The following is a 23,793-nucleotide window of genomic DNA, read 5'->3' as shown; positions in this document are numbered from 1 at the left end:
TCAGACTAACCCTTCTGTAAGAGCAGTTTTAAAAGATGAGGTTGTGGGGTTTTTTGGTTAAATATGTTTGAATTCGTCAGAGAGCTACCAATGCAATAAGGACTCGAGGGGCCAAGATCCTGGAGAAAGGAAGTACAGAGAGATGAAATGAACATTGAGGTCTTCTGACCCTCTCAAGGGACCTGCCAATTCCTAAGCAGGGTCTAAGTGGCTGAAAAACTGGGCAGACTTTTCAGCAGACGCACAGCCTGGAGTAACAAAAATTGGAGGTTGAGGGCTTACCCTGGAGGAGGAGTCCTGGTTTTAAAAAGTTTTTAAAATAGGTTTTCAGTTAAAATCCCTGAAACTCTATTCCTCTATTTCTGGTTAACCCTGGCAAGTCAGGGTTAACCAGAAATAGACCAGGTCGGTCTCACTAGGCCTAAAACCCAGAATGAAATTTATCCCAACCCTACTTTTCTCAGAAGCAAAAGTAAATCCTCTCTGAAGGAATATCCAGAATCTTGTATACTCTTCAATTTTTTTAAATGGCTGGCACTCAATCAAAAATCACCAGGAATGCCAGAATAGATAAGAGCAACTGACCAAAAAGCAAAAGAAACAGATCCACAGAAGAATCAGATACTGGCGTCAACAGACATGGACTTTAAAATACTGAAGAAAATCAATAAAAATAGATAATTTACCTGAGAACTATAAACTATTTTTAAAAGTCAATTAAAATGTATAGGACTGAATAGTATAGCTGAAATTAAGAACTCAATTGAAAGGGTTAACAACTGATTAAACCCAAATGAGGACAAGAGTAATGGAGGAGAATGGAAGTCAGTAGAAAATGTTCATACCAAATCATGGAGAACCAAAAGAAGGGAAAACACACAGTCTTAGAGATACAGTGAAAAGATCTTAACACACATACCATTAGAGTCCCAGAAGGAGATGAGAGAGAAGAGGGGAGAAGCTACGATGAAAAATATTGTACCACAGATTCAACATGTTCTATGAACCCCAAGCAAAATAAAGCAAGCTATACCTGCCACATCAAAATAGAATTGCTGAAACCCAAGCAAAGAAAACATTTTAAGAACAGCAATGAGACTCAGAGCTGACTTCACAACAGAAACAACAAAAGCCAATGGCATCTTCCAAAAGTTGAAAGAAAATAACAGTAGTATCCTAGAATTCTTGACTTTCCAAAATATAGCTCTCAAAAATAAAAACAAAATAGATACTTTTCAGCAAACAAACAGTCTGTCACCAGAAGATCTGTGCTAGAAAGAAAATGCTAAAAGTATTTCTAAATATACTAAATACTATACTAAAGAAAAATTTCCAAAGGTAGTTCTAGAAGAAGAATGATCCTAGATAAATGTATGAAAATGCAGGAATAAACAAAAAGTAATGAAAAATACGGAGTAATAAAACACAAACATATGAATAAATCTAAATGAATACTGACTATATGAAACATTAACAGTGGGTGGCCGGTTAGCTTAGTTGGTTAGAACGTGCTGCTGATAACACCAAGGTTGCCGGTTAGATCCCTGCATGGGCCACTGTGAGCTGACCCCTCCTTTAAAAGAAAACTTAATAATCATGTCTGTTGTGGTTTAAAATACAGAGAATTGGAACCCATGATAACAACAGTAAAACAGACAGAAAGACGAAAGAGTTTTAAGGTCTTTGGATTGCCCAGAAAGTGGCAGAAGGACGCGCTTGAAATACAGCAAGGATCCATGTTGAAATCTAGGGTAACCACTAAAAGAAAAGAATGCATACCTCCTAGGCTAAGAGATGAGAAATTACCAAAAAAAAAAAAAAAAGCAGAAAAAAACCCTTAAAGACCTTAATGCAAAAGAAGACAAAAAAGGGCAGAAAACAGAACACAGAAAAAGAAAAAGAAGACCAAAAGAAAGTAAATAATAAGATGGCACATTTAAGCCCAGATCTATCGAATATATCAGTAAGTACACTAGACATAGCATAGTAAATACTCCCATTAAAAAGAGAGAGACCGAAAAATTTTTTTAAATCCCATATGCCCACAAGACGGGCACCTTAAAGATAAGGACACAGATAATTTGAAACTAAAAGTATGAACAAAGATATACTATGTGATCACTAATCGAAAGAAAGATCATGTATCAGACAAAGTAGATTTTAAGACAAAAATCTAATAGAGAGACATTTCATAAACATAAAAAGGGTCAACTTATCAAGAAGATTTAACAATTCTAAATTTGTATGCATGTAATAACAGAGCAAAACTTGTCAGAAGTGAATTAAAATATGTTCACACAAAAACTTTGACACATATTTATAACAATTAAAAAGCAGAAACAACCCAACTGATGAATAAAATGTGGTAAACAAAAGGTGGTATATCCAAGCAATGGAATATCATTCAGTCATTAAAAAGGAATAAAGGACTGATACATGTTACAACATGGATGAAACTTGAAAACATTATGTTATGTGGGAAAAAGCCAGACACAGAAGGCTACATACAATACGATTCCATTTATATGAAATGTTCAGAATGATAAAATTCAGAGATAGAAAAGCAGATTAGTGGTTGTCAGGGGTTGGGGGGAGCAATGGAGAGTGACTGCTAATGCACACCATAGTGGGGGAAGGGGTGATGAAAACATTCTAGAATTAAACAGCGGTGATAGCTGTGCAATCTTTGACCATACTGAAAAATTCTGAATGGCACATTTTAAAATGGTGAGTTTTATGGTATGTTAATTATATCACCAGTTTTTTAAACTATGGAATTAAAAGGAAATTTGTTAGCACTAAAAGGAGAAACAAAATCTACACTCGTAGTCGGAGATTTTTCTAGCTTGGTCACAGATAGAACCAACCAATCAAAATCAGTAAGTACAGATTTGCACAACACAAGGTAAAAGCTTTCTACACTCAGGTAGAAAACAGCAGGCAGCAGCTACAAAAGACAAACCACCACTGACGGAGCCCTCACCTCATAAGCCACCTGTTATCACACGCCCCTTAATAGATGAGGAAATGGAGAAAAAATAACGACCAGAGAGGGGGAGCATCTGGCCCAAAGTGACCAGATTGCTCTTAACCTCCCGCTATGCTGCCCCTTGGTACTGAATTTCAGAGAAATTTGACTAGAATCATAACTCACATAAATGTACCCCATGGTGCTGGAACGACCGAAGTCTGATGCATACTGAATAAACATTAACTGTTAATGACTTACTAAACAAAAATACACATGGGCATCTACAGTATACAAGACATACATAGTAAGAGGTTTTTTTATTTTTTTAAATAACAACAATTTATTGAGATCTTACTCAAGCTTGCAACTCAAAATTGCAAGCACTTTACATTTTTGATATCCTTTAATCTTCACAATAACCTGCCAGGTAGGTTCTCTTATTCCCATCCCACAATGGGGAGTGAGACCTAAGGATGGGAAGGACGCTCGCTGCTCCCGAGAGGCAAAACTAGGATTTGAATCAATGTGACTAGAATCGCAGTTCTGAGCTACTTACTCCCTTTGCTCCCCCTTCACAACACTGCACCACCTTCACCACTGCTATGGCCGGCAGTAACACAGAGCCCCTTAAAACTTAGGGTGCTTGCTTGTTCATTTGTGGAATCCGGTCTGCACAGCAACCCCGTGAAGCGGCAAGACCGAGATCACAGAATTTTCTAAATGAGAAAGCTGAGGTGCAAATGCAAAGAACGTGTACCACGTGGGCAAAGCTGAATGCCCCACCCAGCAAGTGAGACCATCAGAAACTGAAGAGAGGAAAGGCAGGAAAGAATACAGCAAGGGTTGCATTCTTTAATGGAAAAGGGCTGCATTCTAAAATGGAAAAACTGCTGTTTTGTCATTAACACACACATTTTTATTCTCAGTTATTATACCTACAGTTTTATGTTTGCATGATAACTATGGGCTCCTACTGATCACATTCACACTCGTATTTCCTCTGTGGCAGGTGACAGACAGTAACTACCTTCCCGAATAATTCTCATTGCCAAGCTGCCCTCAGAGTTGGCCAAAGAGAAATGCCGAAAACAGCCATTTCCAAGGGCTGGCCTACACATGATTTTTCTTCTCTGGCCCAGAGAAAGTGATAGACTCATCTCTTACACAGCAAGTCAGCCACATTATTACATTTCACATTCACCAGGTCCATTTATAAAGGACTGAACTGACACTCAGAAAGGTTGCATGATTTAGCCAAGGTCACTCTGCTAGGAAGAAGCAGATCTGGGAGGAGAGTCCAGCTCTCCTGCTACTAGGCCAGGGTTCTGTCCAAAGAAGCATCAGGTCTGGGCCATTTCAGCCTTGTGGGGCTACAGAACCTTTCTACATATAAAGACATAACAGACAGACAGGCCAACGGAGTAAAAAAAAACTAGAAATTCCCAGAATTTTGGCTTTGGAAAAGCCATTAAGAACCATCCAATCTACCCTTTATATAAATGGATAAACTGAGGACCCACGAAAAGTTACACAGCTAGATGTGGCAGTTCAGAGCCAGAAGCCAGGTCTGTGCCAATCTCATCATTCAGCTACTATGGAGAAGACAAAGCAATTAATCCACAGGATTATTTTCTTCCTTAGCAGGACCAGGTCATGCACAAAAGTATCAAATACAGTCTCTGCCCTTGAGGAGCTTATAGTCTACCTAGAAAAACATGTGCACAGGAAAACAGAATCAATACCTAAACATCAGTAAAGGTAGCAGCCACATCAAGAATTTAAAGGAGGCAAAGAGGAGCAGAGCTGGCTATGTTGAAAAGCTTCTTGAAGGAGGGGTAAGGAAAGCTGGGCTTTGAAGCATGCATAGGAGTCCAACAGATAGAAAAAAATAGGTATGTCAGTCCAGGAAATAGTTTCAACTTATGAAGGAGTCTTGTGGGAGATGAAGTCAAAATTGCAAATGAAGCTTAGATCTTGGGGACTAGGGAGCCTTCAAATGCTAGGCAAATTTTTTGATTTGGGCCTATGGAATAATGGGTCTTCAAACTTATTCAGGAGCAGAGAACCTGGAAGCCTCTGAGCTCTTCACTGGAACTCCACAAGTGACAGACGATGCTACATTCCAGGACAGAGTTAGTGTCAGGAATCAGGCCTGTTGCGCTACATCTGCAGTATAAAACCACAACCACAACCACGAGCACACAGATCTTGGAACAAAATAAGTCCTCAAATCAGACAGGATGGGTCTTTTCCAAATAGTCCTGTGCGTAGTTAGCTATGCGCCATTTGCTTCTTCCCTCTGTCTCCTGGAAGCCTGTGTACGCAGACTACAAGCATAGGGGCACTGTTTTTCATAAAGTATAGGATAAGAAAAACTTAAAGGGGGAGAACATTCTGGGAATTTACTTCTTTTCTTCAGTTTGGGAAGAGGCAGTCTTATAATTTTAGAGGCCCAGGGCAATGCCACAAAGAGCCTCCGTTTCCCCATCTGACATGAAGGGCTTGGAGATGGAAGCATCATCTGGGACCAAACTATGGATATGTTTGGCCCAGTCTGTCATCTTCACATTTTCTGGCCTGCCCGGACAATGAAAGGAATGGGAGCGTGGCCCTTCCATTCAGGTTCTCAGCAGCATGAAGAGTAGTTTGGAGTGGGACCGGCTCGGCAACCACCCGCTTCTGAAAAGGGCTGAGGTCAGCATGGGATGTCGACAGGCCATTTTTGTGCAGGGTCCTTAAGTGAGCACGACACCCTGTTGCTGACACGACTGACACCCTTCAGATGCTTCTCTCCTCACCTAGGGCTCGCCGTCAGCCATCTTGGACTCCTGAGGCTTCCTTGACTTCTCACCTTCAGTCTTAGAGGAAGATGAGTACCTTCGTCCCTAGGTCACCTGGCCAGGAATGGGCAGCACCCTGTGCCTAGGATGTGGGCTTCTATGAGCTGGCAGGGGCATGGAACCCTCGGAGAGTCCGTGTGTCGTGTCCCCACTACGTGGGGGAGCTCGGAGGTCACCAGGAGCCGGATGTAGTAGCCACCAAACACTGCCAACAGCTGCTGGGCCATTTCCTAGAAGAGGCACAGAAGCAGAATGAGGGCCACAGAGACGCAGCTAATCCACGACGGGAAACCAAACCGTCTTCACGCCCCTGGACCAGCAGTAATGCTCACAGGGAAGAACCCAGCCAGGCCCTCCCCTGGGGGCCTTGGAAGATGCCTGGTCTAGAACCCCAGCCCTGCAACTGACTCTGTGGGGATCCTGGAGCCTGTTTCCTCATTTCTGAGGTGGGTAACCGAACTGCTGATAGGTGATAATCATATGCACAAAAAAGCTATGCAGCCTCAAAGTACTGCAGAAATTAACATTGACTTATACCAGCCAGTCTCACACACACACTTTTTCCAGTTTCCAATGTCTGTGAGACTGTCAAGTACACGAGGTCAAGGTAATACACTTGAAGAAAATGACCAGTGAATGGGGGCGGGTGGAGGAATATGGGGACAGGATGCTTCAATTCACACAAGGTACCTGCTGGATTTCTTTAGACAAGTGTTCCTACTATACTAAGAGTTTGCTTATAAAAACTGGATTTATCACAAAAAGAAAAACACTGTATGATCCCACTTACACGAGGAACCTAGAGCAATAAATTCATAGAGAAAGAAAGTAGAATGGTGATTCCCAGGGGCTGGGAAAGGGGGAGTTCATGTTTAAGGGGTATAGAGTTTCAAGATGAGATGAAAAAGTTCTGGAGATGGAAGGTGGTGAGGGTTGCACAACAATGTGAAAAACAATGCCACGGAATCGTACACTTAAAAATGTTAAGGTGGTAAACTGTACCTTACATGTATTCCACTGTAATGAAAACCATTAAACAGTAAAAAAAAATAAAGAATTTTAAAAATTGGATTTAACGCGTGTTCTTATGAACACATTTGGTCTCTCAGGTCTGTCCACTGGTCTGGCAGCTGGAATTCCATAGAAAATGCTTCAATTCCTTACCCGTGGCTCTGAAGACCTTTCATGATACATACTATGTCCAGTCTGAATGTAATAAAGTAAACTGTGGGTTACAGCAGGTTATTTATGATGATAGAGTTAGTAACTAAGAATAGCCTTTCAAATCAAAAAAGCCAAGTGGAAATTTCAGCTCAGCCACCTTGCGACGGACCCAGAGCAAGTCACTGCACCTTGCTAGGCCCATTTCTTCATCAGTAAAAGAGGGGAAATCCTAGTTCTCTACCTGGTTAAGCTGGGGTGAGGATTAAAGGAACTAACGGATAAAAAGCCTAGTACCTAGTGCTCAATAAATGTCATCACTATCATTACCGTGACCATTATTCAAAACAGCAAAAAGTCCACCTCGCTCTGTCGGATCAGTGTTATTGTTTGTGCTAGAAAATACTGAAAATTCTTCAAATAGCCTATCACTCACTAACTCAGATTGGTCTTCTTGCCCATTTACTCGAAAGTCAATAATGTAAGAAGCAAAGAACTGTGGCGAGAAAATTGACCTGCTTAGAATTAGTAACCTGGCTTCTGTCCTTGGCTTTGCCACATTCTCCACTGCTCTGTGCCCTTGGGCAAGTAGTGGACTTCTTAAGAGGCGTATTTCATCCATCAGAGAAGAACAAAATAATCTCTGCCTCAGAAAGCATGCTAAAGAATTTTATGCACGATAAAAAGTTGTTAAAATGTAAGAGGTCATAACTGTTTCACCATCTTTCACAGGCACTGGTTTCCTACTGAAATACAACAGTATGGCCCATGCTGAGACTTGGGCACTGGTTATATTTTCCCTAAGTTATAAGAGCAGCTACTTTAAAAACGTGTGCACACACTGGGATTTGATATTCATGACAGGAAATTGTATAACCACTGGTTTGAATGAATTTGAAAAATAATTTAAAAGACCCATCATATTTAATAGGCTATTTCCCATAAACCCAGACACGCTTGCCACAATTAAGTACGTGACCTTATCAATCTGTTCTGCTCTTCAGAAAAAAAGTCAAGTGAAGACATTAATATTTATCATTTTCTCTTATAATAGTCGTATCTGCAGGCCCCCCTACTCCCTAGCAGTGCAAAAGAGAAAGTCTGGGCTGGTTTGGACCTTTAGTCCCCAAATCTGTTGGCCGAAAAGAAAATGCAAGTGCTCTTCTACAGCACACCATGCCTGAGGTCCCCCCTCACTGCATGTCTCCCAGACAGTGGGTCGGTCCTCAAGGCGAGAAGACGGTAGCACAAGCTGCAAACTATATTGTCAGATTTCGGGTCAAACCCCACGGGCAGCTTAGGTGGCAGGACCCAACAGAACTCTGGAGGAACTGCACTTCAACAGAGATGCACGTAAGATTTAAATATCCTATTGCAATTTAAGTAGAGAGGTGGGTAGATGATACATTGATTGATAAATAGATTAAAAAACGATCTAAATATTCATCCACATGTTCATGGTTAGGTAGGCTATAATCTAGCAACACACAATTATACATCTAGTGGAACTACCAAAAAGAATTTCCAGGATATTAAAAAAGGGGAAATAACCCAGGAAGTAAAAATGACTCCTCTAAACTGTTTTTAAAAGTGCTGGGATAAGGGGAAAAAATATTGGAAACTAGTAGGCTAGAAGATTTGTATGGTCTCCACCAACTCAGTAAAGCCATGTTCCGCGGAATTGACAACTTGAGGCCCCCACACAGACTCTACAGAAACATCCCGTGAGACAAGGTGGCCCTGTCTAGCCCAGGTGCCCGTTACCTGGGGCTCAGCGTCAGGAACGAGCTGGTGAAGCTCAGTCTGCATGAGTGGTCTCTCTGTGGGATGAAGACTGCTGGGCAGGAGAGGAGCTTCCTCCAGCAGGTTCTCAGGCCCCTCCGCCACTGTGGTGGGGCTCACCCCAGTCTCCATGACAACACACAGCTGGCTCAATCTGCTTCTCAGCAAGGACTACGAAGGAAAAAGAGAGGGGGTTCGGGTAGTGTCCTAAGTGGCGTAGCACACAGGACGCCAAGTCTTGTCCTGAGCTGCAGACCCACGGAGGACGGGAGGACCTTCGACAGACTCAGACACTGACCTGGGGAGAATGTGGAACTGAACCACATCACAAAGATCAGGTAATTCCCTACAAAAGTACGGTCCGTAATAGCTTTTAAAGCACTTTTCCTTCCATGCTCTCATTTACTCCGCAAAGCAGCCTGAGATATGGCTATCTTTATACACTGCAGATAAGCAAACGGAAGCTCAAAGGTCTTGCCCAAAGCCATACAGGAGCTAATGGGCCAGGATCAAGGCTAAACCACAACTCTGACTTCAGGACCCACGACAGCACTTCCAGGGCCCAGGAAAAGGCTGATCCCAGGGAAGGAGCCCAGGGCTCCAAGACAGGAGAGCTGGGGGGCAAACCGGGCATCGCCAAGCAGCTCTGTGACCATCCCAGGGTAGTGACAGGACTTCTCAGAGCCTCAGTTTCCTCATCTGTGGAATCAGAGCAAGAGCTCCCTGATCTTCTTCATAAATGGTAGGAAATCATTTTGAACAGTGAAAGCTGCCTAAATATGTGGTGTTTTCCTCTGCCAGGATCTTTGTTGTTATTATTATTATTAAGTAAATATATACTCACTGTAGAAAATATGAAAAATGCAATCAGTTAAAAAGGGGATTAGTTAAAATGCAATTAGCTAGAAAGACTTAATTCCTTAGACAAAACAACCACGGATGCCACGTAAGTGAAGTGTTCTCCCTTCTAAGCAACTTTCCCTTAGACATTTTTCTAACTTTGAGGTGATGCAATCTACACAATTTGGCCTCCTGGGTTTTCTGTTTGCTTTTTCACTTAAAGTATCTTACCTCTTGGTTAGTCTTCATTTCTTGAACATGATCAGACAAAAACTGCACACAGTTCTCCAGGTCAAAGTAGACAAACCAGAGCTGGGGAGAGAAGAAGCCATGACCACTGAGGCTCAAAGCCAGCCCGACCTTGAACTCTCTGTCCCTGGAACCTTCTTCCACCTCCTGCCTCCGTGCTGGAGGCCCACCCTTCTGAGGATCACTGGATTTATCCTGGCCTCTGGCGGAAGCATGCCAGTGTCTCTCCCAGGGTCCCCATACATGAAGAAGTTAAGTGTGCTTTGTATGGCCGGTAGACAAATGGCTTTGTGTGCAAACCCTGTTCAAAACAGCTGCAGCCCCATTTCCCACGAGTCACTAAGCATCTGACAGACTCCAAATCATCCTGGACATCATGTATCCATCCGGGGATACCATCTTCATCTTCAGGGGCCAGGGGCCCTTCTGTCTGGAATCCAACATGCAAAGGAGTGAAAAAACCCTCAGAGCTGTCACCCCCACTGCCCATGGACCCAAAGGTAATCAACCTGGGTACTCTGGGGAGAGAGGGGTTAGAAGTCCTTACCTCACTGTTAACTTCCCTTCCTCTAGAAACTCAACCATCCCCAGAAGCCCAGATTAAACCCAGCCAGACAGAAATCCTCCTCGTTCACACATTACATCATCTTGTCAGGTCCACACCCGCCACACATCACAACCCAAACTCTGCAAGAAACTGGGAGGCCCTGTCTCACACCTCCATCCGCTGACGTCCCCTGGATCCTAGAACTCCAGTGACTGACCCGTGAGATCCAAGGGCACATCCCTCTTGCAAACTAGTCTCTCCTGCTGTCTCATCCCGAGAGGAACACTTTAAAACTTAATTTCTTTTCTACTTTTTATCACGAAAATCTCCAAACATATACAATAGTAGAGCAAATAAAGTCATTAACTTCCAGCTACCCACCATCTTCTTTCAATGATTATCGCTTCATGGCGACTCTTGTTTCATCTCTACCCCCACCCATTACTCACCCCAGACACCCCCAGCCCCATCCCACACCATCCCCAATGATTTTTTTTCTAAATCCAGATATTGTATCACCTCATCCCAAGATACTACTTTGAAACTGAAAGAACCCAATTATTTTAAAAGACGTGTCCTTTCACGAGTCATCCATCCATCCATCCATCCATGCCTTCAACTAATACTTGCCAAGTCACCCCTATGTGTCAATCCAGAAAGAGGCTTCAGAGACAAGTTCAGATTCAGAGGCTGAAAGGACTCCCAGATTCAAGGAGCTCCCAGTGTCCGATGTCACACTTGAACGGCCAGAAATCTTGTGATGCCCTTAAGTTCACCCCCTGGTGCCACACAAGATACCCTTACACCCTATACCACTTCAGGTGTGCTGAGCTCCAAAAACATGGATCTGCACTTGTCTGTTCTCTGCTGCAGCCTCGGTACCTAGAACAGTGCCTGGCGCACACTAGGCTCTCAGGAAATGTCTATAGGATGAACAGGTCCTGTGCACAAAGAGCTTCTTCCCAGGTCCTAGCCACACACCCACCCCTGAGCTCCCACAGAGCAAGTGGCAACGACTGGTGAGAGGGCAGATGTGGTACAGAGATTTAGCAATCTCACCTGGGGAGCCCCGCCACCATCAGGAGACCTGGGGCTCATCTAGCCCCACCTGTGTCCCAGACACAATGTGTGACCTCGGACTAGTCACTTAAGATCTCCCACTGCTCTGAGGGCAAAGAAAACAACCAAGCCATGCAGACAATGCCTTCCGGATGTGACCTGCTCTCCAGGGCCCTTGCATGGGTCCCTCAGCACTTGGCACACAGGATGCCCCATCTGTTTGCTGAATGGATGCTGAATGAGGAGTGAAGCTTGGATGGTCTCTGAGCAACCATTCCAGCCCTGTGAGGTTGTAGGCTGGTTACCAGTCAGAGGGGAGCCTCTAGAAGGAACACTGGAGCAGGGAGGAAGAGAAGGGCTGCCGATACCATCTCATTAGCAGACTCTGGGAGACACTGTGAGACTGGGAGAACAGGGGCCACCTCTCCCCACCAGCCCAGCTACAATGGGCCCTCGAGGAGAGGTCACTCTGAGACACGGTACCTGAATCACGCTCTGACAGCCTTCCACCGTGTCTGTCACTCCCAACAGCACCCGGTGTCTCTGGAGGGCTCCGTTGGCAGCTGCCAGCCTTAGGTCTGTGTTGGTGTTGGCCTGTAAGACAAACACCAGCCCTGTGGCCAGACCTCCAGGCTGCCAGGGAGCTCTGGGGCTCAGGCAAAAGCCATGCACTACCCCACCCCTCGATACCTTGGGACAACTGTTTTCTTCAGGACGTACCCATTTCCTCCCCTATAAAGTGGGACTGTGAAGTTGTGAAGACAATCAATTCAGTAGTGTCAGACAGCCCTGGGATGAAGCCCAGCTCTACTATTTCCGGGCTGTGTGGCCCTGCACACGTTCTGCCCTTTCCCCGAGTCTTGCTTTCCTTAGTTGTGGAATAAGGATAAAGAGTGTCCCTGCCTCCTAGGAATGTGGTGAGATTTAATTGAGACTGTGCGTGAGAAGCACCTAACCCGGGCCCTGGGACACAGTCAGGTGCCGTAAGTACCTGTGGGAGGAGGAGGGAGGTAGAGGGTAGAGAGATGGGTTTGAGCACTTACTGTGTAAGTAAAGCACCTACTCTGTCTATAAGGCCCCTCCTTTCCAAAGTACCTACCACAGTGCCTGGCCCCTGGCCCTCAGAAGGAGGCTCTGGGACTCCGTCTCCTTCTTTTCCCACCCAAACCCACGATGCTGTGGATTTAGTTGACAAAGTAGATGCTCAGCAAGTCAGAGAGATGAGAGAGGAAGGGTGTTGGGACCCAAAGTGCTGACTTAGGGAAGAGACCCTCCGGCCCCACCCCTGCCCCAAGGATTTTGAGATGCAGTTAGAAGGCAGCCCAGTCAAAGATAATGGTTCCCAAAAGATCAGGACCCCCGCAAGGAGTTTTTGAAAATATGAGAAGGCCCTTTCAGTGGTCACAGGGATGGGATGGAAAAAGCTGGCACTTAGGAAGAAGGACCAGGGATGCTAAATGTACTCTCGTGTACCTTCCACTGAAGGCCATGTCCCACGAGAGACAATCCCACATGCAGAAGAACGGTCACCCAGCTTACCTGGACTCCAAATGCCCCACTAGATGAGAATGCAGGTGAAAAATCTCCTTATAATTACCTGACTGGCTAACCTAACTCCATTTTACAAATAAACCTAAAGTGGTTTTTTAAAATGGCTTTAAAATATACTGAATTTTCCAGGATTGCCACTACTATGACAATCGAGGGATGATTTTGTTTTGCCTAGAATGTCCATAAGGGTAGTTCACCCTTTATGACCGGTATTACCGGTATTACCAAGAGTTCAAATCCCAACTCCGTCCCTCACTACCTATATAACCCTGGGCAAATTACTCATTGTCTCTCTGCCTCCATCTCCTCACCTCCAGATTGGAGATAATAATACCCCCTCCTAATAATTGTTATAGTAAGGAAGAAATGAGTTCATCCACATAGAACACTTGGAAAAATAAACACTCAATACATGTTAGGTAATGATTATCATTACTATGATATTATTGAACTGAAATTATCGTGTTTTCCACTGTATCGTGTTGGCCACAAACAAATATTTTTAGGACTATTCCCACATGCCCTGGCAACGTGCTTTACTCTGTAGGGAATGCAAAGCAGGGTCTTTCCTGCTCTAACAAACCTTCCAATTTTAAGAAAGGCTATTAATGCCCCAAACAAGGGGGAAACAAGGCAGTGTGTGCAAAATGGTGAGGCTCTCAAAGATGCTATGTAATGCCGGTAGGACATTAACAGTAACAAGGGTCAGGAAGGGCAATCTGCATGGTCCTGAGTGACAAGGCATCCAAGGAGGAAGAAATCCTTGAGCTGAAGCAAGACCTAAGGAAGCTGTGTGACCACAGATTGGTTACTTAACCTCTCTGAGCTTCAGTTTTCCCACTGGCCAAGAGTCAATTACTGTCACAGTTAATAATTATTGAGCATTTGCTTTATACCAGGCACGATTGTAAATACTTTGCATATGTTAAGTCATTTAACTCTCCAAACAATGCTGTGGGGAACTATAATTATCATCCCATTTTACAGATGAGGAAACTGCAACCCTGAGAAGTTAAGCAATAACGTACCCCGGGGTTGCAAAGCTAGCAAGTGACAGACGTATCCTGCCTCCTTGTCAGGTTGTTGTTGGGCAGAGATATCAGGCTCCAAACACAAAGCATACATATAGTAGGTGCTCATTAAACAATAGTCATTACTAGGAAGGAAAGGACCCTGGAGAGGTTTCCTGAATGAGCAAACAGTGATGACAAAAGTACCATTGTGTACGTGGGGACTCCATGCTGCACCTATGGGTAAAGACACAGGTCTTGTTCATCTCTGTGCCCTGTGCCTGGCACATCGTCTGCTACTTGCAGGGGCTTCATAAATACCAGCTGAACAAGGAAGGGGGGGAGGAAAGTCCGCAGACAACCACAGCAGGCATTCCCCGAACTGCACTACATCTGCTCCCTGAAGCATCTGCCAGGTGCCAGGTATTTTGCTCCTGCTAAAGCGGAATATACTTTGCTTTCGCCCCCTCCCCAAGAGAAGTTTCCTGCTGCAGGAGCTGCCAGCTCAATTTAAGTTTTATAGGCCAAGCACAAGGGCCATGAAGCTTCAACAGGGGCCAAGGCAGCATTATTTTGTCAGCCTTATCACAAAGCCCGACAATAATCTTTTCAGAATGATTAAGCCATAAAGTTCCTATTCGCCCCTGTGTGCACAGACACTAAATGGAACTCATCCCCCAAACCCTGGCCACATTTCCCAACGTCCCGCCCTCTCCTCCTGAGTCAGGCAAGAGCGGAGTGTTTGCTAAAGATCTCAAAATCCAGCTCTGTGCCAGGTGCTGGGGGAGCTTCCTAAGCACTGGGAAGACGACAGAGGTGTGGTAGGGAGGACAGAGTCCCTGCAAGACGCCTAAGTCCTACTCCCCAGAACCTGTGGATATGGTCCATTACATGGCCAAGGGGAAGGAAGGTTGTAGGTGGAATTAATGTTGTTAATTAGCTGGCCTTAAAATAGGGAGATTGTCCCAGATAACCCGGCAGCCCAGTGCAATTCCAAGAGGCCTTAGAAGTAGAAGAGGGAGGCAGAAGAGTCAGAGGCAAAGATGTGAGAAGGACTCGAGCCGCCACTGCTGGCTTTGAAGATGGAGGAAGGGAACGCGAGCCAAGAAACGCAGGTGGCCTCCAGGAGACAGAAAAGGCAAAGACACAGATTCTCCCCAAGCGGCTGCAGAGAGGATGCAGCCCTGCTGTGTGAAACTTCTAAACTGCAGAACTGTAAGGTAATAAATCTGTGTTGTTTTAAGCCACTGCGTTTATGGTCATCTGTTACAGCAGCTATGGAACACCAAGGCTGTCGGGTAGCGACTGAGGACGTGGCTTGGAATCTAAGCATCCTGGCCTTGAATTCCAGCTCTGCTATTTATTAGCAGCATGACCTTGGACTACTCCTTGAGCCTTTTGGAGCCTGGATTCCTCATCTGTAAAATGAGTGTGCAAGACTCTACCCAGAGATTTATGCATTAACATATGGAAAGCATTTAATAGACCAACCGCATATGAAGTGCTCAATAAGTAACAAAAGGCAGACGTTGAAGCAGCAGAACGCAATTAGTTAGTGAACCAATCTCCTTTGTGCATGAAATCGGGAATCAGACGCTCAGGCTTTGAGCCCCTGCTCTGCCACTCACACTAGGACGGGACAAGTTGCCTAACCCCTCTGACTACCCACACTGCCTCACAGGTCGTTGCTGGGGTTACATGAGACAGAATTGTCAACAGAGCACCCAGTTAGGGCCTGCCCACCTCCCCCAACCCTCTGCCTCGGGCACCTGTGCTCAGTAACCCTCTCCTCACTCAGGGACTCTTGTGAGCATCCGTGGGAGACAGTGCGTGAAAGGGTTCAGTAAACTCCAAGAGCTGTACAAATACTGGCTATCAGTGCTCTCCTCCCGCTCCCAGACTCTCTCAAAACACAGCTTGCTTCCAGAAAAACACCCTGCAGGGATTAGATAGGACAGAGAGGATTGATTTAATCACATATGTGATTTGATTTCTTTTAGTCACCAGGCACATGGGCAAGTGTAAATTGTCATGGTTGGAGCAATTCACACTGAAGGAGGGGAAAGAGAAAAATCTGATTAGGGACCCTCCTGCCCACACAGCCCTTCTGGAGGGAAGGTGGCTAGAGTCTCCAGACATCTCACCTTCCTCTGATGTCTTTCGAAGATGAGCATAAGAGTCAGGGTCAGGCTCACCGCGGCCAGGGTCACGAGCAGCACGCCCACCCAGTGGTTCCCCAGGGCGAATATCTGGCTGGTAGAGTAGATGTTGGCCCACACCACTACGTAGAAAACCTGCGAGAAGCCAGGGCAAGAGCATGGTCAGGAACGCCAGGCCTCGAGGGAAGCAGCTCCACTCAAGGGGACATCCTGGGACACTTCTGACGCGTCCTTGGATTCACAGAGCTCACAGAGCCTGTAAGAGACTGATGGGGGCCTGTGAGAATGAGCCCTTGTTCCCTGCTCCTAAGTGAAGGTTGAGGAACAGGGTTAATTACTCCAAATCCCTGCTTGCCCTGATTTTAAATAAAACAGGAAAAGGGCAGGTGGCTTGGGAGGAAGAGATATCTGAGACAGAAGCCCACATGGATCCTTCAGTAGTTACGTGGCCTGGACAAGTTATAACAACTCTCTGAGCCTCAGTTTCCTTATCTGTAAAATGGGGATAATGCCTACTTCACAGGGTTGATATAAGGGTAGATAACATATGTAACAGCCTCGCACTTATTAAAAGATTAATAAAAGCCAGTTGCCATCCTTTTCCCTTCCTGAGAAGTGGGACGTGGCAGTCAGGAGTTCTATTTTACCATTTATCCATACAGAGGAGCATAAAATCATAGTGGTTAAGAGCACAGATGCTAAAACCAGACTGTCTGGGTTCAAATACCGGCTCTGCCATACATACATGTTTATATGTATATGTATACATGTTTGTACACACACAAACACATACACAATTAGAGCTGAAATGGACCCATGGGTTGAACAGGTGGGGAAACCACATCCCAGAGAGGAGGAAAATCTTGACCAAAGCCAGACACTAAGTCCAGAGCCTCAGGGGTGGGTCTACAGATCCCCAATCCCGAGTTCTGCCCACAGTGAACCCTGCCTCCCATCCTTTACCTGGGCACCTTGTTACACCTCTCTGCCATAAATTCCTACTTATACCAATCCGAGTCCCCGTGTCGTGCCCTCTTCCAGGAATCAGGCCACCAGCCCCAAGGCCCTTACATACACCAACAGGCACCAGCCCACGCTGCCAATGCAACAGGTCAGTGTGGGGCCCACCTACTCCTTACCACAGCAAATGCCAGCCGCATAGGCCTCGAGTTGTAGATGATGTATCTTCTCACTTGGGGCTCCAAGAGGGCGCTCTCAGCCAAGCTTCGGTACTGGTCCACTGGGACCTGCTTGGCCACCCAAGGGAAAGAGACCTATCAGCCACGGAGAACCCCTCCCCACCTCCTTCCTGCCAGCAAGCATGTCATTTCTAGTTCATGTGGTCACCAGTCATTGTCATGGGGAAGGGGAATCGGCTGCACGCTGGGCAGAATGAAGAGTTCAGGGCACTGATGGCAGGCACAGGGTGCAGCTTTCCGCGCAGGGAAGGTCAGGCATCACGGGGAAAGTGGGACAGCTCGAGATCCAGAAGGACATCCTGCAGAGGGATCCCCGCCGCCCAAGGCTCAGTACCTCACAGCAGACCCAGGACAGACTAACGGTGAAGGCACAGGCCCGGGAGTCGGCCAGCCCTGGGTCCAAACCTTGGCCCTGCCACTCACGTGTTATGTGAACTGGACAAAGTAACTCCACTCCTCTGAGCCTGTTTCCTCCTCTGTAAAATGAGGACAGTAAGACTACCCACCTGATAAGGGTGGTATGCATATGAAATAAGGTCACACGTGTATAATACTTGTCTATGCATTATGCAGTAAGCATACGTGTAATATGTACATACATAAGATCTGCACATCTCTGTGGGCCTTTGTTCTGCCTACCGCAGTCGGTTATATTTTACTTGGATAGATATGTGTATCTAAGTGTATGTGCACACTGGCCCAGTGTTGGTTCCACGGTGAGCACTTGATACAAAGTGCTATTATCAATACTGCGACATCAGTAACTATTAATAAAGTCCAAAGTACTGAATAAAAACTCCCATCTTCCTGCCTGTGGGGACAGAGTCCCAGAGAGCAGTTTCCAGGCTCTCAGCCTCATGTGGAAAGGTGCTGGCTCGGGTAGTAGATGGCTGTCGGCTGTGGCTAGTTGGCCGTCAGCTGTAACCGTTGAGCCATTAGCCACTGATATAACTGCCACAGCTGAGCTAGCAAGCGCAGATTGCAGTTAGCAAGGGGTTGGTCGGTTGGCAGGGAAGCGGATGGCGGATTGCGGATCGTGTGGCTTCTGCTTCCTGTGTCTCCAGCCACCACCGAGACTATACTGGTATGAACCCCCGATCCATGGCTCCATGGGTGTTCCTTTTTTTGGCCTCACCATATCCTGCGTTCTTATGCAGGGAGCAGGACTGGAGACCCCACATGACACCCTGCATGACACTGCTCAAACAAAAATGTTGTAGCACATAAAGGCCCTATAGGAGTGGACTGCTTAAGAAAACAGAATTTAACCATTAAAGATGCTATTTAGGAACATGTAGAACAGTATGTAAACAGTATGTAAATCATTCACTGAAGACAACTATTTAAAGAAAATGTTGCTCTGAACAAAGGCTGAAAGGAAACCTGGGAAGACAAACCAGCTGTTCTGCTGATGTGGACTTAGTACTATCAATTTGGAAAGTTTCACTTTCATGGTGATAACATGTGGTTTTAAAGAATAAAGCAATTCAGTTTTTAAAAAGGTAAACTCGAGGGGCAGTCGGATGGCTCAGTTGGTTAGAGCATTTGCTCTTAGCAACAAAGTTGCAGGTTTGATTCCAGATATGGGCTGCGCCCCTGCAACTAGGTTGAAAACGGCCACTGGACCTGGAGCTGAGCTGCGCCCTCCACAACTAGACTGAAGGACAACGACTTGACTTGGAGCTGACGGGTCCTGGAAAAAACACACTGTTACCCAATAAATAAAAAAATTTAAAAAAAGATAAACTCTAAAATCTTCAGGGTAAAATGAGAAGTGTATTTTCCGCATCCATAATTAACCCTCCCTGGGCAGTGCAGGGAAAGGATGTGGGGGCTTTGGGGAGAGAACACCTATGGGTATTTAATAAAAACAGCAATAGCTACAATTTTTTGAACATTACTACGTGCCACACACAGTGTAAGTGTTCCACAAGCATTATTTCCCTTAATTCTCACAGAAACCCTGTCATACGTATTAATATTGTCCTCACTTTACAGATGAGACTGTGGCTCAGAGAAGTTAAATCACCTGCCCAGTCACGCAGACAGTGGGCAGGACAGCTAGATGTGCTCCCAGAACTATGGCTCTATGAAGCCTATACCCCAAACTAGGCTGGAAGGCACTGCATTATCGGCTGCTGCGGACCCTTTCCTCTCCTACAAGGCCCCTCCGCCTGTCCGCCCAGCAAACTCCTATTTTTCTTTCAAGAACCCAGATCAAGCATTTGCTCCTCTGCAAATCTTTCACAAGGAGTGCCCTCGCCTGGGAAGGTGTATCATCTTCTCCTGTGAAGGTCTTCAATGCCTTATAGTCCTCGACTCAGCATTTATCTCTTGTTGTCTGACTTAGCCAATGCATAGCCATCTCCCCCACTGGGCTCTGTGAGTACAGATACTGGGGCCCACTCACCTCTATTGTGCTTGTGCCCAGCTAAGCGCCTGGCACAGAGTGGGCACCCAAAACACATATCTGTTAAGTGAGTTAATTGGGAAGAGAGGACAGTTCTAATACGTCTTCCTTCTGTCCCCTACCATAGTGAGCACATGGTAAGTGTTTAATAAATATTTCGTGAATAACTGGATGAAAGGATAGATGGACGGACAGGTAGATGGAGGGAAGGAAAAATGGTAAGGACGCAATAAAATCAGCACTCACCTGAATACCCCAGGTCTGTAGCTGCTCTTCTGCAGCTCCCAGATCAAAGGAGATGGGTGCACAGGTATTGTCAATCCGGAGAACTGCGAGGACCTGGCCATTGTGGAGCTCTGAAAGCAGACCAGGAGCTCCGTCTGGCTGAGCAATAACTACTCTGGATGAGCCCAGAGCCTGATGGCATCACCTCCTCTGGCCACAAGCACCTTGTCGTGGCAAGGAGGGACAGGGTGGCTGTCCTCAAATCCCTAAAGAAGAACTAGACTTGATAGGAAAGCCTCCCAGGAGACAGAACTCCCAGGAGGCCAAATCATGGAGGCTATTAGGACCCAGTGCAAGACGATGTAAGAACCCAAAACAAGAGCTGTCCACTCACAGAATGGGAGGTAGTGAGTTCCCCATCACAAGGGATATTAAAACGAGAGTGAACAATTAACTACATTGAGGAGGTGATGTCACAAACATTTATTATTGCATTGTTTAACCAAGTAACTCTTCCATTCCCAGTGGGCTCAGAGCCTAAGAGATAACCAACTGTGATAAGCAGAGTAATGGACCCCCAAAGATGCCCTGCCCTACTCCCCAGAACCTGTGCATGGCAAAGGAGAATTAAGGTTGCAGATGAAATTAAAGTTGCTAATCAGCTGGAGATTATCTTGGATTATCTGGGTGTGCCCAATGTAATCACAAGAATCCTTGTGGAAGAGGAAAGTGGAAGAGGGAAACAGCAGAAGAGTCAGGAGGGATGTGACTGGAAGAAAGGCAGACAGCAGGATTATTGCTGGCTTTGAAGATGGAGGAAGGGTTCATGAGCCAAGGAATGTGGGCAGCCTTTGGAAGCTGGAAAAGGATAGGAAACAGATTCTCCCCTGAGCCTCGTGAAGGAATGAAGACCCCTGACACCGAGATGATTTGCGTTCAGTGAGGCCAGGATCAGACATCTAACCCACAGAACTGTGAGCGCAGAAGTTTGTGTTTTGCAAGCCCCTACGTCAGTGGTAGTTTGTTACAGCAACTAGAGAAAACTCGTATACTGACTTACTGGTAACCCCTCCCAGGATATCTGCAACCCAGTCAACATTTTAAATGCAAAAGTGAATTAGGTATTAGCTCAGAAAACACACCACATCAATCCAGGCTGATCACAACAGCTATCAACACTCTTGTCCTGCGAGGGTGCGATGAAGTCAGACTGGGAGCCCGAGGCCAGCTGGCCTGAGAGCTCTGGGCTAAAATTCCCTCGAGCCTGGCCCAGGGAGGAGCGGTGGCGGAATGAAGCCAAACCCACCTTCAGTCCTGAGTAGAAACACACAGGACAAAAGCATAAGCTAGCTAGTCTGGGATTCAAACTGTAACTCCGCCTCTCACTAACAGAGTAACCTTGAAGAAGCAATCTAAATCCTTGGCCAGCGCCTTAGAGGAGGGTCACATCCACCGCAGAGGAAGCGCTTGGCACAAAATGGGTGCTGAGCAGCTGACCACTATTGTTGTCGTAACTTAAAAGCAAGTGTGTCAGCACTCAAAGTTACAGTAGAGCAACTCTGACCTAGTTGTGTTTGTTTTTACCCTCCCACACGGTATTCCAAGAAGGATCTAAAGTGACTTCCTAAAAATATGAAAAAAATAAAATTATAAAATTAGATTTAAAAGTAGGCAAATGAGGGAAACAACACAAAAAGAAAACAGAAGCAGAAATAAAACAAGAATAACTTCCAGTAATTGAGCTCTCACTAAGCACCAGGCACGGGGCTTAGGCTTTAAGTCATGATTTCATAAGAGCCCCAGGAGGTAGGTGCCAGACACATCATGGAAAAGGAAACAAGCCTCTGAAAGGCTAACAAACTTGCCCAATGTTACCAGGGGAAATGAAAGCAAGAAAGAGAAGAAGGAGAAAAGATAGTGAGTGCTGTCAATGTAGGCTATCATGCAGGGTGGGGCCCAGACTAGCTCTCCATCTCACACACTAAATGGTAAACCGATGTAGGTTTGGACTCCAGGCATGGAGAATGTGACACGCACCGCCCCCCAAGCTGGCTCTTTGCACACAGCAAAGTGTTTGCCCAAGCAATGCAAAGATTCTCCAGTGTCTTTGTTTGCCTTCCAGACCATGAGTTCCTGGATTCCTGACAATCACCTCTCTCATCTGTTCCTCTAAGTGAGGATAGCAAGTCCTCCACTTAGACATACTTGTTTTTACACCTAGATTAGGAAAAAAGATCTGAAAAGCTACCAAAGAGTATGAGAGAGAGAGAGAGAGAGAGAGAGAGAAAGTGTGTGTGTGTGTGTGTCTCTGTGTGTGTGTGTGTGTGTGTGTGTAGGAGGGAGCAATTTCCTGCAAAGGAGTAAGAACTGGCTTGCCAAAAATCAATGGAGCAATGTCTTCAAAGTTCTGAAGAAAAATTATTTCATTCCATTTCATTCTACTGTGTGTGCGCGCGCACACACGCGCTTGCTTTCCTAATAGCAGTAGTAATAAAAGAAATCCTAAGTAGTTGAGTAACCAGCCACATTTCTATGGATCCCACACTTGAGAATGCTGTCTCCTCTTGCCTGTTCCCAACCATTCATTCATTCATTCATTCATTCATTCATTCAACAAAATACTAATTGAGTATCTACTATGGCCCAAGCTCTGTGCAGGTACTGCACCTTGGTTCAACACAGAGAGAAACAACACAAAGCAGGGCCTCTGCCCTTGTAAATTTTATATTCTAGTAGGAAAACTGGACATTCAACACTTTATTACACAGTAATTATTTAATTACAGACTGTAATAGATGCCATGGGGAGAAGAAGGAATATATCAGAGGGTCCCGACTTAGGCTGGGCCATCAGGAAAGGATTCCCATGGAAGGGATATCTGAACTGAACTCTGAGGATGAATGGAAATTACACAGGGGAAAGGAGGCAGGAAAAACATCTAACAGGCAGAAGGAAGGACAGCAGAGGCAAAGGCCCTAAAGCAGGACAGCATGGCCGGAACCAAAAACAGTGGCAGGAGGAGTCATTAAGACAGGCCATGCAAGCTGGTGAATGATAGATAGTTCTTTGTGCTAAGCCCAATGGGAAACACTGAAACAGAAAGTAAAACCGTTGCTTGTGAATTTAAAAAAGATCCCTCTGGATGCTATGTAGAGAATGGATGGAAGAGGCAAGGAGAAGAGATCAGCTAGGAAGCTACAGCAGGGATCAAAGCAGAGGGTGATGGTGGCTTAATTTAAGGAGGTGGAGACAGACAGAATAGGTAGAAATGACAGAAAATGGGCGGGAAACAAATTCCAAAATGCACACCCTTAGCTAAAAACACTTCTGTGCCCATGCACTCTCCTCCCTATACTATGTGAGTTCAGCTCAGTACCTGGGGCGGGGTACGGGGTATAGCCAGAAAAGGAATTCAGGGCCATGACCTTACCTTGCCCCCAGCCAGGAGGGCTCCCCACAGGCAGGGCGTTCCAGCCCGGGGAGGAGGTAGACGAGGGGCTGGCTGCCCCACCTGGGTCCATCTGCGGTTCACAAGCCATAGCAGAGCCAGCGAGGTGTCTACTTCCCCTTCTCGGGGCTGTGGTTCATTCTGGGGCACCCAGATCAGTTGCACCTGCCTTCAGAAAACAGCAAAGAAAGAACTTCAGGCCTAGGCCTGACATGTTGGGCTCCTTGACTTCTCCCAGGCCAGTCATCACCGGGCCTAGGAGAACCACCCAGTCTTTCTGCTGACTTTGGTCTTTCTGGTCATGCTAAGGGACATTCTCAGAAGGAATGAGAAGGAACTAAA

The 23,793-nt window shown here is 45.8% G+C and overlaps 1 protein-coding gene across 4 annotated transcripts in view; it reads right to left on the bottom strand.

Moving 5' to 3' along the window:
- Positions 1-2,309: 2,309 nt before the first annotated feature.
- Positions 2,310-23,793, bottom strand: part of TMEM268 (transmembrane protein 268) — a 40,721-nt gene continuing 19,237 nt past the window's right edge. For all 4 annotated transcript variants that reach the window (XM_081065347.1, XM_081065349.1, XM_081065348.1 and 1 more), the window contains 8 exons: positions 23,434-23,620; positions 20,025-20,134; positions 17,309-17,416; positions 16,155-16,304; positions 11,933-12,043; positions 9,826-9,906; positions 8,737-8,925; positions 2,310-6,041 (listed from right to left, as the gene is read on the bottom strand). In XM_081065347.1, coding sequence (XP_080921473.1) covers positions 5,862-6,041; positions 8,737-8,925; positions 9,826-9,906; positions 11,933-12,043; positions 16,155-16,304; positions 17,309-17,416; positions 20,025-20,134; positions 23,434-23,542 — 1,038 coding nt within the window. In that variant the 5' untranslated portion in view covers positions 23,543-23,620 and the 3' untranslated portion in view covers positions 2,310-5,861. The remainder of the gene's footprint in view (positions 6,042-8,736; positions 8,926-9,825; positions 9,907-11,932; positions 12,044-16,154; positions 16,305-17,308; positions 17,417-20,024; positions 20,135-23,433; positions 23,621-23,793) is intronic.

Source organism: Rhinolophus hipposideros, assembly GCF_964194185.1.
Source record: "Rhinolophus hipposideros genome assembly, chromosome: 11".
Taxonomy (NCBI): domain Eukaryota; kingdom Metazoa; phylum Chordata; class Mammalia; order Chiroptera; family Rhinolophidae; genus Rhinolophus; species Rhinolophus hipposideros.
Note: the sequence above shows the minus strand (reverse complement) of the source record. Positions and strands in the feature narration are given on the sequence as shown.